The sequence below is a fragment of the Balaenoptera musculus genome, chromosome 2 (genome assembly GCF_009873245.2).
Source record: "Balaenoptera musculus isolate JJ_BM4_2016_0621 chromosome 2, mBalMus1.pri.v3, whole genome shotgun sequence".
In the NCBI taxonomy this organism is placed as follows: domain Eukaryota; kingdom Metazoa; phylum Chordata; class Mammalia; order Artiodactyla; family Balaenopteridae; genus Balaenoptera; species Balaenoptera musculus.
In genome coordinates this window covers 19,824,182-19,841,854 of record NC_045786.1, presented here as the reverse complement: position 1 = coordinate 19,841,854, position 17,673 = coordinate 19,824,182, and the positions used below count along the sequence as shown (strand labels likewise).

Below are 17,673 nucleotides of genomic sequence, written 5' to 3'. Positions count from 1 at the left end.
TTCTCTTCTGCAACTCATTTTTGAAGTTATATGACAGGTGCTTTCTGTGGGTAAAAAGGCTGCGTGCCTCTCAGAGACCAGAACGGTTGTTTGCTGTGGTTTCACATGGATTGAAAGTGCTCGTATGTGGGTGCATTTATTCACTGAAGGCCAGACAGTAAGAGCCACATGTTTTTACAATTATTTTGTGAATGCACATCCCTTTATATCTGCTGGAAGCTTTATCACCATTCAGTGTGCTACGGAGATGAAATTGATACGCCTGAAATGTGCATCTTATTGTTTGCCTGCATGTGAGGGTTCGGCTGTGATGACAGCTGTGGAGTTTTCCTCTTACTGTTCATCCTCCCTCCTTCTGTTAGCATCATCGGTGTCAACATCTGTTGCATGAACAAGCTGCAGAGCTGTGTTCTGAGTGGTTTGCACTTGAACCTGACAGTCCCCGAGTCCTGAGAGGGGCCTGCAGTTCCTTCGTTTCTCCTGCTGTGTCTTTGATACCAGGCAGGCTGAGGAGATTTTGTTTGTCTAAACAAAATGGAGAAGAATTTAGTGGCCTGACGTGTCTTACTTTATAGCAGGAACTTCTCTTTAAATCTGATGAAAGGCAGAGATGGGGCTTCCCTGGCCTGGGGTTTGTTTATCCCTTGTAACTAACTCCTCATAAAAGTCTCTTTTAAAATATGTAGTAATTACGAAAGAGTAGAGTTGTTCCCCCTTTTCCCCTCCTGCCACTCTTGTTGTATTTTAGTCCTTTAGGATATATAGATATACATTTTGTTTGTTTGTTTGTTTTGGTTTGTTTAATTTGATGTGACAAATGGCAGACTCTTTTTTTCCCCTCTCTCATCTAAGCTTACTTTTCTTTATTCTACGCTGTACTCAAAGATGGAAACTAAAACCCTCAAATAACCCGAGAAGCACTTGCTAATAGTCAGATTCAGTAAAATCTCTAGAACATAGAATGGATTGGAAGTTGTATAAATTGAATTTTCTTGCACAGAAAGGTGAAAAAATGTAAATTTGCAATTTGCATTTAAAGTTATAAAAGAGGATCTCTTTGACGGCATAAAAACACAGCGGTAATAATTCTCCAGGTCTTATTAATGAATTAGAATGGACCGAAAACTCCATAAAATTTAAACCATATGCTCAAGGAGTTATTAAAGTAGTCTTTCCTAGTAATTTGCTTTTCTTAGAACTTTGATTTCTTGTAAACGTTATACAGAAGTGGAACTTCATTCTCCTAATGTTTTATTTCAGTTGGATCTGCAAAGCCCTTCCTTTCCTGGTCACTGTTTTTAGTTGTCACCCCAAACCCTGAACATTGACCTGCAGGCAGAGTTTTCACGTCCAAAGTCTAATGATGTTGCTTTTTGAGGTTGTGAAAGGTGGTGTGTGGAGTGTTCTTCTCTCCTTTTGTTTTGCTTTCTTTTCTAAAAGGAGAAAAAAAATCAAAAAGAAACTTGCAGCCGCTGTTGAGCATTTTGGGGACCGTGAAAACCCGCTTCCTCCGTTTCATTTGTAAGAAGAGGCACAATAGGAGTGAATACACCCAGGAATGTCCACAGTTCTTCCAGGAAAGGAGGCTGTGATGGTGGATTCCAGACAGAACTGAAGAAGGCGGGTGTGTCTTTGCCTCCTTCCCACCTTATCTTTTCTTCTCATTTCCTTCACTCTTTCCACCACCCCTTCCTCACTGTTTCTTTCCTCTTTAATCTTTCCCTTTGAGTCATTTTCTTTTATTCCCTTTATATATTAGCTCACAGCAGATGAGAAAACAGTGACAACCTTCAGAGAGATCTACTTTAAAAACTCTGGAAGACCGAGCCAAAGAAATTAACCTTTAATAGTGAAATTTTGGCTTGAGTTGGAAGGATATTTTTGAGCAGAAAGTCTTCTCAGAGATTCTGTGTTTATAAAGATTTATTCAGTATTTATGGAACAGAGATGACGGATGTCCAGTCTGAGCCAGGCGCTGCTGTCAAACAAACAGATGGTTACATGGTGTCACTGGCGTTTTGAGGGCCCTGTCATGGAGGGGAAGGGACAGACAAGCATAGAAATCAGTGGTTACAACATAATATTGTAATTGCCTTCCTGGAGGCATGAACCATGGGTTGTGCTTTTATATAGTCAGGCATGAGAAGGACCGTGGAAATCTCCGTTTCCCTGGTCTCTTCGACTTTGAGGAAGAGAATATGCTAGTTGAGTTAATGTGAGAGTTCTGAAATGAAACCACCTTGGAACTGGTTTAAATACTGCATGGCTAGAGTTTAGTTAGAATTAGCTTTGGTTCTGCCATTTTTGTCATGGCTTCTTTGGGGTGAAAGACAGGCCTAGGCTTTCTGTCTCTTGTTATTTGGCTGGCTTCCATGTTGGCCTTGCCATTCCCAACTGTGAGATACTTAGCACCAAAATATGGGTGAGAAAAGGGAAGACACGATGGGGCTGCAGAATAGACAGACTTGCCTTTGGGTTTTCAAAGTTTCATTGCTTAGTAATGTCAACACACATTTTTAGACAGGAGACTATCCCAAGGTCTTTTCCTGACTTGCCTTTAGCCATTGTAACCGTCACATCTGCACTGCCTGAAGTCATAAAAAGAAAAAAAAAAAGAAAAAGAGTTCCCAGTCTTTTTAATGTAAAAACCATAAAGCATGCCCTTGACAACGGCTGAAAATTATATCACTAATTTATTTTTATTGTTAGTATAACTTCAAATTGCCTTCCTTATCTTCTCGCCTGACTGTTGTTTTCTGGGCCGAAGTTAACAATGCTTTGGAAGTCAGCTCAGAGGTGAACAAATGATGTAGTCATAATAGCAGATAGAGGCCTGCTGTTGGCATTTGATGAATGTCAAATACTAATTTTAACAATGATAAATTTGGGGAAGGAATGAGAAGTTCCCAGCTAGTGAAAGGAAGCTGTTCCGTGTGAGAGGCTCTTGTTATTTGTAGATACCACTGTTCATTTCCATGGCAGATAGGAAATATGGCCTTTTTGTCTTAATTATTACCTTCCTCATTCAGCCTACTAATTTTTGAGGAAACTCAGGTTTTTCAAATAGGGAAAGTAGCCAAGATAAAAATCCTTTTTCTTTTTGTGATCAAGGCCCTTTGCAGAAACGTTCATGCCAATAATTACTGAACCCTTTGGAGTTAGAACTCTTGGTTCTTGTTGATCTGGTTTTTAGTCTGTCCTTCCCTCCATGCTTTCAGATGCTACATGTGCTGTATTTTGGTTTGACTTTGACATCCTTTGAGAATTCTGTGACTTCTTCTGAGATTACACCAGACACCCTTAACTTATTCCTGTTGGATTAATGGAGAGAAAGGGTTCTGGAATGGGACCATTCCAACAGGCAGTATCCCCAGTTCATCCTAAGACACCTCACCTTTTCTAGGATCAGTTGTTTCAAATTGATATTTTTAGTCTTGTATCTCATTTTAGCTTTGAGGACACAACATTAATGATGTAATTTAACTGTAAAGGTTCATTCAAAGTCATTGTCAGTACTGGAAGCATTAGAGAAGGTATTGGAAGGTTGACTGCATCCTCCTTTTTTTCCTGTGCATGTGTGTGAAGACTTTTCTACAGAAATTCATTCAGAGCCCTTGAAGGGAATGACTGACAGCTGCCCATCACATCGGGGTGAGAGGCTCAGTGGGCAGCCTGGGTCTCTGCTGTCCAGTGCGGAGCCTTCAGATGGTTCTCTAGAGGGGAAATCACAGAGCTGCCTGCCTTCCTAGTCCAGATTTGTTTGGAGAAGAGAGTTAGGCGGGCACTTGAATGGTTTGAATTTTTCATGACAAAAACAAAGTGAAAGATTTTTCTGACATCGGACATTTTGTTTGGGCCTGTGGGGCGGATTCTGTTTTTTCTCTTTTACCTTTTGTTTTCATTCTTTTGTACTGTTTTTAAGGACAGCAATGAGAAGTATCCCTGGACCATTTCTCCCAGAGAAAAACATCGGCTGTGACTATGGCACAAGGAGAACGTACGGCAGGGCCATCCTAAAGGGTGATGCTGTCCCTTAGGGCTCCTTGGTCCTGGTAACTTTCTCAAACTCTCTGTGCTCCGGTCCCTTCCTCTGTATAATGGAGACAACAGCCTCTTTGGATGTTGCAGTGATTAACTGAGATCGTTCTTGTCAAACCCTTAGAATAGTCCCTGGTACATAGTAAGCAGTTCCTGGTTATTACTGTATGAATATACCCTAATTCTGTTAGGTCGTGTTATTACGTGATGAGAGATTCTAGTTTCTTGGTACACTGATACGGTTGTAGAAACTTGGAACAGATGTCTACTCAGACCAGTGTTCAATGACTGTTTGGCCATGCCTTGGTCATTTGGATCTGAGAAGAAGTCCAATCTAGCAGCTTACTCTTTTCATCAAAGCCCACTTTGCCACACTAATTTGGACCGTGCAGGGCCCCTCCAAAGCTGAGTGGGCGGAGCCCAAATGGGCCTCTGAAAGGCTGCGGTCACCTTGAGTAGCTGCTCTGGTGTTGAGAGTATAAAACACTGTAAAGGGTCCCTTGTAAACCATTAGAGAAAGGATGCTTGGCTATTACCCAGCTCCTCCACTAACCAAGTGTGTGTCCCTTGGGTCAGACAGCTATTCATTCATTCATTTGCTTATTTAACTGCTCCATTTGTAAAAAATGCTAAAATATTTTAAAGTAAATTGAAGATATCTTATTGCAGCATTAATCACAATAACCAAGACATGGAAACAAGCTAAGTGTCCATCACCGTATGAATGGATAAAGAAGATATGGTATTGATAAAATGGAGTATTATTCAGCCATGAGAAAAAAGGAAATCCTGCCATTTGCAAAAACATGGATGGACCTAGAGATAAGTCAGATAGACAAAGACAAATACTGTATGATATCACTTACATGTGAAATCTAAAAAAGCTGAACTTGTAGAAGCAGAGAGTAGAAAGGTGGTTACCAGGGACTGGGGGGTGGGGAAGTTGGGGAGATGTTGATCAAAGGGTACAGACTTGCAGTTAGAAGATGAATAAGTTCTGGGGATCTAATGCACAGCATGGTGACTATAGCTAACATACTCTACTATGTACTTGAGAGTTGCTAAGAGACTAGATGGTAAATGTTCTCGCCACAAGAAAGAAATGGTAATTATGTGAGGCACTGGAGGTGTTAGCTAACACTGCAGTGTAATCGTACTGCAGTATGTAAGTGTATCAAAGCAACATAAAGCAACATGTTGTACACCGTAAATTTACACAATGTTATATGTCAGTTACCTCTCAACTTCAAAAATAGGTATCTTGACATTCCACCCCTAATAATACTTAGTATGGATTAAGTATTAATCCCGTCCTGCGAAGAAAGGAAAGAAGGAAGGGAGGGAGGGAGGAAAGAAGGAAGGAAGGAAGGAAAGGAGGGAGGAAAGAAGGAAGGAAGGAAGGAAGGAAGGAAGGAAGGAAGGAAGGAAGGAAGGAAGTTTCCCCATAAAACTAAAATAACATGATCACAACTAACACAATTAATAATTTTTTAATATCCTCTAATACCAGTTCCTGTTTAGTTTCCCCATGTGTGGTCAGGTCATATACTGAATTTACTTTATGTCACTACAGTTGCTTCATACAAGGAACGAGGAAGAAGGACTAACTGAATGATCTCTAAGGCGCATTGCTTTATGTTTAATAGCTTTAGGGAGCTGCTCTGATTTTGTTCGTTTACCTCTCGTTCTTGCAGCAGGAGGATTCAAAGTTTATAGACATAAACTGTGGCTCTATAGCAGGATGAGATGGAAATTTGGAAATGATTTGGTTTACGGGATCAGTTGAGACAGGTTGGGGTTGCCTCACACTGGCCTTGACCTGTAGGTCAACCTGTAGGTTGGGCAGACTGAGCGTTGACACTGGTTAGAAAAATTGTACACTTGCCAGAGAGAAAGAGGCAGTCAATTCATTTTAAACCCAGCAGGTTTGGGTTTAACCTTGCATTTTATATGTTCCATAAATGTTCATAATGCCATTTAGAGCTAGCTGAGGACTTTGAGAGTCCTTTTGATTTCTTCTTTTTTTTTTTTTTAATTGCAGTATAGTTGATTTACAATGTTGTGTTAGTTGTAGGTGTACAGCAAAGTGATATATTACACACACACACATATGTATATATATATATATATATATATATATACTTTTTCAGATTCTTTTCCATTATAGGTTATCACAAGATATTGAATATAATTCCTTGTGCTATACAGTGGGTCCTTGTTGTTTATGTATTTTATATATAGTAGTGTGTATCTGTTAATCCCAAACTCCTAATTTATCCCTCTCCCCTGATTTCATTTTGTTATTTGAGAGTCTAGTGTTTTATTCAAGGAGACTAAATGCTGGGTCTCTCAGGTTACGGGTCTAGGAAATACCTATTGTTCCAGAACAAAGAATGAAAAAGTCATGCAGCGACCGCCTGTGGGTGGATATCAGGTGCTCCCGCCCAGAGGCCCCTGTGGTGGGCGCGTTCGCATCATGCAGGGGCCCCGGTGAAGCCTCTTCCTGGCTTCTTTGCCTTCCCACCACACCTGCCCCAGGCCCCCGGGGGCCGTGTGTGAAGCGTGCGGGCCCATTAACAACACAGCCTTTCCCACCTGAGCTCTGAACCAGTTGAGAAGTCGGGCTGAGGGTTCAGACGGATGGAGACCAAAATATTAGCTTTATTCCTGAGAAAAGCTAATGGAGGGCTGTAGTATGTGGCAATAAAGGGCTTCCTCATTCTGAACCTCTGACTCAGGCCATGCTGGTTTAGGGGAGAGAAGCAGTAGGTGGGCTTCCAGCAGGTTCCCAGGAGTAGGGAGGGAGAGGGGGCTGGACGTTCACCCCTCCTGCTCCTCTGGGCCAGCCTGGGACGCAGGGAGGGGCCACTGCTGGCAAAGGGCCATCAGGGCTGTGGGGTGACTCCTCCCCCTTTACCCTGACCTTCCCCTTGGGGCTGGGTGTTCCCCAGCATCATGGGTGCCTCCTGGGTTCTTCCCTCTGTCTTAGCCTCAGTGACTAATTGATTTAGAGGGGGTGAGAGAGGTAAGTTCTGATAAGAGTATCGTTCAGTAAATATTGTCATTCCTATGACAGGCACTCTTAGAATAGATAAGTCTTTTTTCTTTCTTTTTTTTTAAAAAGAACATTTATTTATTTATTTATTTTGGCCGCACAGCATGTGGGATCTTAGTTCCCCAACCAGGGATCGAACCCGTGCCCCCGGCAGTGGAGTCTTAACCACCGGAGGGCCAGGGAAGTCCCTGGAATACGTAAATCTTTACGTATTGAAGAAATTTATCTTCAACATTTTGCCCAAACTCTGAATTTTTGTTCAATGAATGAATTTTTGTTGAAACTACTTGTTTGCATGTGGAGGGCAGAGACTTTAGGATGGTTCTGTGGGTGTGTGTTTGTGTTTGGTGGGTGGGGCAGAGAGGAAGTGGGATGAAGAGCTAAGGCCTTCTGGAAGATTTATCACCTAGAGGAGTTCCAGGCTTCTCTGAAGGGGTGCCCGTGCCTGGGGTCCCTGTAGTCAGCTCCTCTGGCTGACGGACCTTCCATCCCTGGGTCCTGGGAACGAGGCAAAGATGTGGGGACTTGAGGCAGTACTTGTTTTGGGAGCCTCCTCCTTTCCCAAGTGGCCAGTTGTCCCCTCATCAAGGGAGAGGGTTGAGATGAGCCATCCAGGTGCGGAGAAGAGGTTGGTGTGATAGGAAGGAGGACCCAGTGGCTGGTAGAGCGGGGAGGGGAGGGGATTGGATCAGCAATGTTTGCTGACCCCTAACAAAAAGTATAGAAACCATACCTTTTTTCCAGCATGTTCTGAGAGCAGAGTATGAAGCAGGATAGGGAGTATCTAAAAATTTTTTTTTTTTAATTTTTATTTATTTATTTATTTTTGGCTGTGTTGGGTCTTCGTTTCTGTGCGAGGGCTTTCTCTAGTTGTGGCAAGCGGGGGCCACTCTTCATCGCGGTGCGCGGGCCTCTCGCTATCGCGGCCTCTCTTGTTGCGGGGCACAGGCTCCAGGCGCAGGCTCAGTAGTTGTGGCTCACGGGACTAGTCGCTCCGCGGCATGTGGGATCTTCCCAGACCAGGGCTCGAACCCATGTCCCCTGCATTGGCAGGCAGATTCTCAACCACTGCGCCACCAGGGAAGTTCCTAAAATTTTTTTTACCCCATTCTTAACACTTATCATGCTAATAAGCCACGAATTTCATCAAGAAAAAAAAATTGCTGAGGATCTAGTATTACTCAAACGTGGACAGCAGAAGTGCTTCTAGTTGCCACTTGTTGAGTAAGGACTTCTTGGTTAGGATGCTAGCTGACCAGCTCAGGTATAATTTACATAAAGTTCACAAATCTCAAAAATTTTAACCCATGTAACGACCACCTAGATCAAGATGTAGAACATTTGCATCACCCTAGAAGGCCCCTGGTCCCCTTTTCCCAGTTGGAACAACGTCCCCCTGCCCAAAGGTAATCATCATTCTGACTTCTGTCACCATAAATTAGTTTTGCCTGATTTAAATTCCACATGAATGGAATCATACTTTTGTGGGATTCATTCATGTTGTTGCGTATATAAATTGTTCATTTTTCCCCATTGCTGTGTAGTGTTCGGTTGTATGAAATTTAGGTACACATTCTACACTTGATGGACATTTGTTTGTTTCCAGTTTGGGGCTAGTATGAATACAGCAGCTAAAAATACTCTTGTGCATGTCTTTGGTGGATGGAGTATGAGTTGTTGATTAAGGTTAACAAACTGTCCCTGGAATTGAAGTTCACAATCACTAGCACAGGAAAGGATAGTGTATTGTCTGTGCCAAATGGTTTTAAAGTATATTGAAGGCATGGTACAGAAGTACAGTTGACCCTTGAACAACATGGGTTTGTACCACGTGGGTCCACTTATACACAGATTTTTTTTTCAATAGTAAATACTACAGTACTACGTCGTCTTCAGTTGTTTGATCTGTGGATGGTTGATCCTTGGGATGCAGAGCTGTGGATATGGAAGAGCCACTCTAAATTATACTTGGATTTTCGACTTCCAGGAGGGCTGGTACCCCAGCTGCCACGTTATTCAAGGGTCAACTGTATACCAAACAAAGGAACGAATTTAGTCTAGTATACTTGTATTTAGCAAACCGTGCTAGTACAAAAGCAGATTATTGCTGTTGTGCTCATTGACTATGATAAATATCCTAAGCTAGAGGGTCAATTTCCTGAAAGCCGAGATTCTCATGTGAAAGTATGTTGTTTCCTCATGCTGTCTCTAAAAGGAGTGGGAAAAGGACCTTTTCATTAATTCTGCAAATAGGCATCATTTTCTAATTTTAGGTTCTCACTGTGAAGAAGAGTCATGAATTACTAAAAACTCTGAGAATATAAACTAGTTTTGGGGGGAGTCCCCTGAATTGGAATGAATAAAGATTTTAAATATTCATTTATGTTTTTCTTTCCGTGTCATTTTGGATATTGTGATGAAAAAAAAATTTGCTGCTGATTGAGAACCCCTGAATACTCTTATAAAAATTTAATTCCCCCCGTATTAACTAGGCTTTTTTAGAAAGGCTGTTTTCCTCTAATAAGTTGCTAGAAGGAAAATCTGTTAGCCTAGAGAATTGATGGATAGAAGTAGAATAGGAAAACTGAACTGACCACCATCAGGGGATGCTGCATTGATTTAAATTTTAAAAGAGCCTGGGTTTAATCAAAGTGAAGAATTAGGTTAGCATTCCCCTTGACAAGAATGGGAAAAATTCTAGTGACCAATGCTGCACACATACATTTAAGGCATCACCACCTCTTTATAGCCACCTAACAATATTTTTTAACAACCTACAGGAGGGGATTCTGGCAGTGTGAATCAGTATTAAAGATGTGCAGTCCTGGCCTGGGAATCTTCCGTGTACATACACCTGCTCATGTAATGAAATGACATGTGTACACGGTTATCACTGAAACTTTGCGTGTAACACCAAAACATCAGAAGCCACCCAGTGTCCATCAGTCATCAGGGAGCAATTGAGGGATGGTGTATGTGTACAGTAGAATGCTGTGCAGTTGTTAAAAGGGAGTGAGGAAGATCTACATTCTGATGTGGGATGATGTCCGGGTACATTGCCAAGTACAAGAAACAGGTGGAAAGTAGTGTAGACAGTGTGGTATCTTTATGTAAGAAAGATTGGGTTATGAACATATATAGGTGAATTTGCTAATATTTGCATAGAGAAATGCTGGATGGATAAACAGGACACTAATACAGATGTGTACCTGGAGCAGGCAGAGGGGAACGGAGCGATTGGGAATAGATACAGGAAGAGCTCCTGCGCGTATCTTTTTATATCGTGTTGACTTTTTGAATGATGCAGAAAACAACCAACCAGCGGAAGTGAATCTGTCCGGGCATTTTGCCCTTTGACACTGAACCAGACCAAGAGTGGGTGGCATGAAGCTGGTTGAATGCATCATGAAAAGATGAGGCCATGGGCGCCGTTTCATTTCTCAGAAGCTAACTCAGTGCATTCAGTGCTTGTTGAGCCAATCTGCCAGTCCGACGTGCCAGGCGCTATTTTAGGCGCTGTCAGCAGGCGCCTTACGGTCCAGGCTTTCATAAGGCTGGCGTTGTTGAAGGAGCAGGCAGACAACAAGCAGGTGATGAGCGAGGGAGAGAAGCCTGCTACTGCTGGGGTCCAGGGAAGGAGGTAAAAGGGGTCCGTGCGGAGGTCAGAAGGGAGGGTCATTGCTGATCTACATCCCTACGTCTTTGTGATGCCTTTGTGAACAATATTCTTACAGATGGGGTAATACAGTGGGGTCAATTCTCACTTTTAATCTTTTGCTATCGCAGTCAGGATTTCATTTTACCGTAAGATCAGTATCACTTAAGTTTCAAACAGAGACATAAACACATTAGAGCAGTCACTGTACCCCAGTCTACTGCCGTGTTGGCAGGAGACCCGAAGTTAGTGAAATAAATAAAAAGTTGATTTGACCGTTCTGGTTTGTTTTCACAGCAGTGGGGCTGTAGTGGGGATAATGTTATCTGTATGATTTGGCTTCTCCTCTGGTTTTCAATCCCTTGGCCTGGAGAAGAGGTTTCACCCATTTAACAAGGTTTTGTTTGTTTGTTTGTTTTAATTTTTATTGGAGTATAGTTGATTTACAATGTGTTAGTTTCAGGTGTACAGCAAAGTGAATCAGTTACACATATAATACATACATCCACTCTTTTTTAGATCTTTTCCCATATAGGTCATTACAGAGTATTGAGTAGAGTTCCCTGTACTATACAGTAGATTCTTATTAGGTATCTATTCTATATATAGTAGTGTGGATATGTCAATCCCCATTTCCCAATTTATCCCTCCCCCTCTCTTTCCCCCTTGGTTACTCATAGGTTTGTTTTGTACATCTGTGACTACTGAACTCAGTTTTCAAAGAGGAAATAAAGACAAGGATGCAAAGGTGAGATAGGGCAATGGGGAAATTCAGCAAAGGTGGGCTGATTCTCTAATGCCTTTTGCTCTTCGGGGCAGCAGTTTAGCGAGAGACGTCTTTAAAGTAAATGTAACCCAAAGCAGTGGAAATCTTTCACAATTAGTTTTAGGCATTCTTCCCCTATGATTGTAGTCGATACATGGTCCTAATAGCAGATGAGTGGCCCTGGGTGGAGACTGTGTTGTTTTGCTAAAACATCTTTGGAGCCAGAAGTTTGTTGCTTGTCACAGAAACTGAAGACTGTTCTCCTGGGAGCATCTCTGTCTCCTAAGTATGCAGTAGACGCTATGCTCTGCTATCCACTTACCCTGAATATTCCCATCCAACACTTCTTGCATCTTCTGCACACAGCAAGGGCCTTAGCTCCTTTGTGAGTCAACGAAAGAAGACGTGTGTGTATTCACAGTGGTTTTAGGGTTTTGCCAAAACCCCAGTTCTGTTAATTTCATGAAAAATACATGATTCTTTTATGGGCATGTTTTCCTGAATGTTCAGTTTGTATTTCTGGCCTGTTAAGAGTTTTTTTTTAAACTGCTGGTAAACATTTGACCATATTTGTGAGCGTCTCAAGGCAGCCCTGCACGATGGGTGTAAAATGACAATAGTAACAAGGACAACAAAAATAGAGTTGACGTTTGTATATTTCATTGGCGCTCACTCACTGAGATTTCTTTGTCCTATGTGTTATTAGAAAGGAGAGGAATCCAAGGACAGACGAAACAGGCTCAGTGGGCTGATTGGATTCAGGGAGCTTTTATTTTTAACCAGTTAAGGTAAGGGGATCTTCTCATGTTGATGAGAATAATTCAGAGGGCAGCACTTAACAGCAGCGTGGACAGGGCCATTCTGAGTGGACTGGGAAGAAGAAAGGAGCATTATGCTAGAGAAGGTGCATCTCTGGCAACATTCCGTTGAGCAAACAGTGGCTGGAATTCGTGTTGGGAGCAAACTTATTTCCTGACTAACTGGGTTAGGGAATGAAATTAAACTCTAAGAGTTAAAAAAGTATGCATATATATTTATAAATGTATCATGTATTGGTGCTCATGAGTGTTTGTCAGTAAATTTGATCATTTGTTTATATTCAAAAGTTGACCTTTTTAAGTAAACAACAAGAATTCATACCCCTCCAGCACATCTGTATCTATGTCAACCAATTTTCTCACGTCTGCGGTTGCCGCTGGTGTGTTTTCACTACCAAGTTCCTGGTGCTTTTTTCTCACCTAGGGCCTGAGACTCAAAGATGTGATATAAATGCTGAGCTGGGTTCTGAAAACCCGGTTAAAATGTATCTCAAAACAGTAATAAACGTCAGTGGCTGTTCTTCCCTCTTCTTCCCATGATTGTTGAATGACTAAGTAAGAAATTAACCAAGATGACGGTGTGCAGACACCTGGCACAGGCCTTGGCAGATGGGTGTTCCATAAATTGGCATTTTCCTTCACCCTCAGAAGTGCTCTTCAACCTTTCCCCCGAGGACTCTCCAGTGTAGAGAGTAGTAAACACAAGAACTCAGGCATCTCTGGATGGTTCACGGACTCTCCTTAAGGACACTGGTGCATCAGGAAGATGTGTCATTGTAATCATGCGGCTTCACCTACGCCCCTGGCACCCATACTATAATTTGAGAAGTTTAGCGTTAATGGCTAATGTCAGACAAGGCAGAAAGGAGTGGTCAGTATATTCACCCACGCCCCGGCACCCATACTATAATTTGAGAAGTTTAGCGTTAATGGCTAATGTCAGACAAGGCAGAAAGGAGTGGTCAGTATACTCACTCCAAGTGCATTTTGTCATATTTCTTTTTTTTTTTTTAATTTTATTTATTTTTGGCTGTGTTGGGTCTCCATTGCTGCGCGTGGGCTTTCTCTAGTTGCGGTGCGCAGGTTTCTCATTGTGTTGGCTTCTTTTGTTGCGGAGCACGGGCTCTAGGCGTGCAGGCTTCAGTAGTTGCGGCACGTGGGCTCAGAAGTTGTGGCTCGCGGGCTCTAGAGCGCAGGCTTAGCAGTTGTGGCACATGGGCTTAGTTGCTCCGTGGCACGTGAGATCTTCCCAGACCAGGGATCGAACCCGTGTCCCCTGCATTGGCAGGCGGATTCTTAACCACTGCACCACCAGGGAAGTCCATCATATTTCATATTCTTTGAAATTTGTCCACTTAGAGATAGTTCATAATGCAATTCTCTTCAGCCAGAGGCTAAGCACACACTTGTTTTCCAGTCATTCAGGGCATCGGCAGGGAATAATAATCATTCCTAAACCCTGCATTTGTGTATACAGCCATAATGTGGAAATCCGACGAGGACACGCCCGTAAAGTACTTAGAATTCTGTGGATTTTAGTTATATGCAGAACTTTAATGGGGGATCTCTGATTGAAGGATAAGATAACAGGGCGGCATTTCTTTACCAACTCAGATAAACGAAAAGAAAAAAGAAATCTTCTTGCTCATCTGGGCATTTCTGAGGCAGCCACTTACTATGGACGATTCTCAATTACCCAGCAATTCATGCAGATAATTAAAATTCTCTGATAACCCTATAATTTCACGTTGGTTGTTAGTTTCTTATTTCTGTTGAATGAATCTTACTTCAAAAAACAACTTTTGACACAAGGGGTAACATTTTGAGCAACCAGTATCTAGACTATTCAGGTTGTCACATTCAATCTCCCTTCAGCCCTGCAGTGTGGATGTTACCCCCATGTTACAGATGAAGAGACCAAGGTTCAGGGAAACTAAATGCAAGGTCACCCGTGAACTATGGAGCTGAGCTGTAACTTCACCTCCCAGACTCAAGACCCATTCTCTCTCTCCTCAACTATTGCCTGCTCCCTGGTAGAAATGGGGTAAAATGTCCCAAAAGCTAGGAGAAGGCCAGAAAAAGGCTAAAATTATGTTGAATCATCAATTCCTGAGTAACCAAGAATTGATAAATATTTGAGAGAGTTAGTTTGTTTCATCAAGTAAAAGTATTGATATGTATCATAAGAAGCAAATGAGATCATGGATTAAAAATACTTTGATACGTTACAAGCAGCAATAAATATGCCAAGGAAGATTGTCGGTCCTTGAAACCTCCGTCCCTTGGGAAGAGTCTGTTCCTGGGACTGTGCCTTTGGTCCTTGTGAGTTACGGGAAGGTCACCATGGTAGCGCCGAAGGGCTGTTTAAACTAGTTGAGAGCTACATGTAGTCTGGACAAATAAGAGTTGCCAAACAAAGCAGCATGTTAAACGAGGGTTGTCATGGCCTGTCATGGCCTGTTTGTTGAAGATCTCCGGAACTTTCTGGTTAAAAGGTACACAGGGTTTTTTTTTTTTAAAGGTGAAATTATTTTTATTTTTAAATTGAAGTATAGTTGATGTGTAATATCATATGAATTACAGGTGTACAGTATAGTGATTCACAATTTTAAAAGGTTATACTCCATTTATAGTTACTATAAAATACTGACTATAGTCTCCATGTTGTACAATATATCATTGTAGCTTATTTTATACCTAATAGTTGTTGTTTGGTTTTTTTTTTTACATCTTTATTGGAGTATCATTGCTTCACAATGTTGTGTTAGTTTCTGCTGTATAACAAAATGAATCAGCTATACATATACATATATCCCCATATCCCCTCCCTCTTGCGCCTCCCTCCCACCCTCCCTATCCCATCCCTCTAGGTGGTCACAGAGCACGGAGCTGATCTCCCTGTGCTATGCAGCTGCTTCCCACTAGCTATCTATTTTACATTTGGTAGTGTATATATGTCAGTGCTACTCTCTCACTTCGTCCCACCTTACCATTCCCCTCCCGCCGTGTCCTCAGGTCTGTTCTCTACATCTTCGTCTTTATTCCTGTCCTGCCACTAGGTTCATCAGAACCATTTTTTTTTTTTTTTAGATTCCATATATATGCATTAGCATACAGTATTTGTTTTTCTCTTTCTGACTTACTTCACTCTGTATGACAGACTCTAGGTCCACCCACCTCACTACAAATAACTCAATTTTGTTTCTTTTTATGGCTGAGTAGTATTCCATTGTATATACGTGCATCTTCTTTATCCATTCATCTGTTGATGGACACTTAGGTTGCTTCCATGTCCTGGCAATTGTAAATAGAACTGCAATGAACATTGTGGTACAAGACTCTTTTTGAATTATGGTTTTCTCAGGGTATATGCCCAGTAGTGGGATTGCTGGGTCATATGGTAGTTCTATTTTTAGTTTTTGAAGGAACCTCCATACTGTTCTCCATAGTGGCTGTATCAATTTATATTCCCACCAACAGTGCAAGAGGGTTCCCTTTTCTCCACACCCTCTCCAGCATTTATTGTCTGTAGATTTTTTGATGATGGCCATTCTGACTGTAGATTTTTTGATGATGGCCACAACCTCATTGTAGTTTTGATTTGCATTTCTCTAATGATTAGTGATGTTGAACATCCTTTCATGTGTTTGTTGGCAATCTGTATATCTTCTTTGGAGAAATGTCTATTTAGGTCTTCAGCCCATTTTTGGATTGGGTTGTTTGTTTTTTTGATATTGAGCTGCATGAGCTGCTTGTATATTTTGGAGATTAATCCTTTGTCAGTTGCTTCGTTTGCAAATAATTTCTCCCATTCTGAGGGTTGTCTTTTTGTCTTGTTTACGGTTTCCTTTGCTGTGCAAAAGCTTCTAAGTTTCATTAGGTCCCATTTGTTTATTTTTGTTTTTATTTACATTACTCTAGGAGGTGGGTCAAAAAGGATCTTGCTGTGATTTATGTCATAGAGTGTTCTGCCTACGTTTTCCTCTAAGAGTTTGATAGTGTCTGGCCTTACATTTAGGTCTTTAATCCATTTTGAGTTTATTTTTGGGTACACAGGACTTTGAGAACTCATTTTGAAGCAAACCAAGTACCAGGTTCTCTCTCGCAGCCCCTTGAGAAACTTGCTCCTAGATAGGTGAAAAGCAGAAGGATGAAGGATGCTGCCATGGTTAAGCGTGTAGTAAGTAGTCAGAGTTGGTGGTGGGGAATCCACCCTCATGTTTTCTGGACAGCTGGAACTGTGGGAGCTGATGAATTGTTACTGGAGCAATGTCCGGTCGTAAATAGTGTGGTTATTTCATGGCTGTCTAAATATTTTCACCCCCGTTAAAAAATTGAAATTGTCAGTCACCCAAGGCCTTCCTCAGTGATTTTTCTCTCATCACTATTCATTTTCTGAGAACGTCAGCTGAGGCAGATGTCATAATACCTGGCGTGGTAACCAGCACACTGAGAGATGACATATGTATTTGCTGAATGACAGAAGCCTGGACAGCAGCCAGGCTCAGTTTGTATGACCATCGTGATCATCATGTAGGATGACCTCTTGATTGGTCTCTATTCACATGAAGCTTATAAAATACGTTCTTTGGGTTTTCTTTAATGGACATTTTAATTGAGGTAATTGTCGATTTACATGAATACAGGAATAATACATATGTAATATATTATAGGAATAATATAGAGAGAGAGCTCGTGTATCCTTTATCCAGTTTCCCCCAATGGCAACATCGTGCAACACTGTAGCCCAGCATCACAACCAGGATGCTGACATGGTGACAGTACATCTGTGTCATTCGGATGGTCTGCTGATTGTATTCAAATATGTTTTTTTCAAGTGATTTTAAAGTGGCGACATATGATTGGGGAGAATAAAAGCCAGGCTGTGGGCTACCATGGCAAAGATGGAGCCAGACTTTGTAGACAGCTGTTGGGATGAGGCTGGTTCCCAGATGTGGAGGAGAGCTGAGTGTAGGATGACTGGGCTGGGGGAGTCCCCAGTCGAGGAGGAGAGGTTTTCCCAGGGCGTGTGTAGGACTTGAGAACCGACGAAGTCTGTCTGGCAGCCCAAAGGCAAGGAGGGAGCATCGTCCTGCATTTTGCAGGGATGAGTTGTCCCCCCTGGTGGGCACCCCTCCCACCCGGACCCCCCTTTCCCTCCAGCTGCGAGTCCACGTGGCAGGATCACGTGTGATGGTTTAGACGTAGGGCAGCTCCAAGTCTGGTCTGCACCCAAATCCCAGACCACACCCTCCCCCTTCGGAACCAGAGTTTCCTGAAGGTTTGAGAAGAGTGAGCCTCTGTCTTTGTCATCCTTTCCTTTCATGGGGTTGTTTTTCTT

The 17,673-nt window shown here is 42.1% G+C and overlaps 1 protein-coding gene and 1 non-coding gene across 5 annotated transcripts in view; both read left to right on the top strand.

The window, feature by feature from the left end:
- Positions 1-17,673, top strand: part of CAMK1D (calcium/calmodulin dependent protein kinase ID) — a 389,771-nt gene that overhangs the window by 49,073 nt on the left and 323,025 nt on the right. The window contains exons 1-2 of one of the 4 annotated variants that reach the window (XM_036841509.1): positions 10,645-10,733; positions 11,429-11,496. The exons of 1 other annotated variant lie outside the window; for it this stretch is intronic. In XM_036841509.1, coding sequence (XP_036697404.1) covers positions 11,489-11,496 — 8 coding nt within the window. In that variant the 5' untranslated portion in view covers positions 10,645-10,733; positions 11,429-11,488. Of the gene's footprint in view, positions 1-10,573; positions 10,734-11,428; positions 11,497-17,673 lie in introns of those variants that run through there. 2 more of the 4 variants (XM_036841510.1, XM_036841508.1) reach the window with 2 other exon arrangements.
- LOC118891566 lies at positions 9,732-9,861 on the top strand. The gene has a single exon (XR_005019122.1). It is a non-coding gene; the product is annotated as a U6atac minor spliceosomal RNA (small nuclear RNA).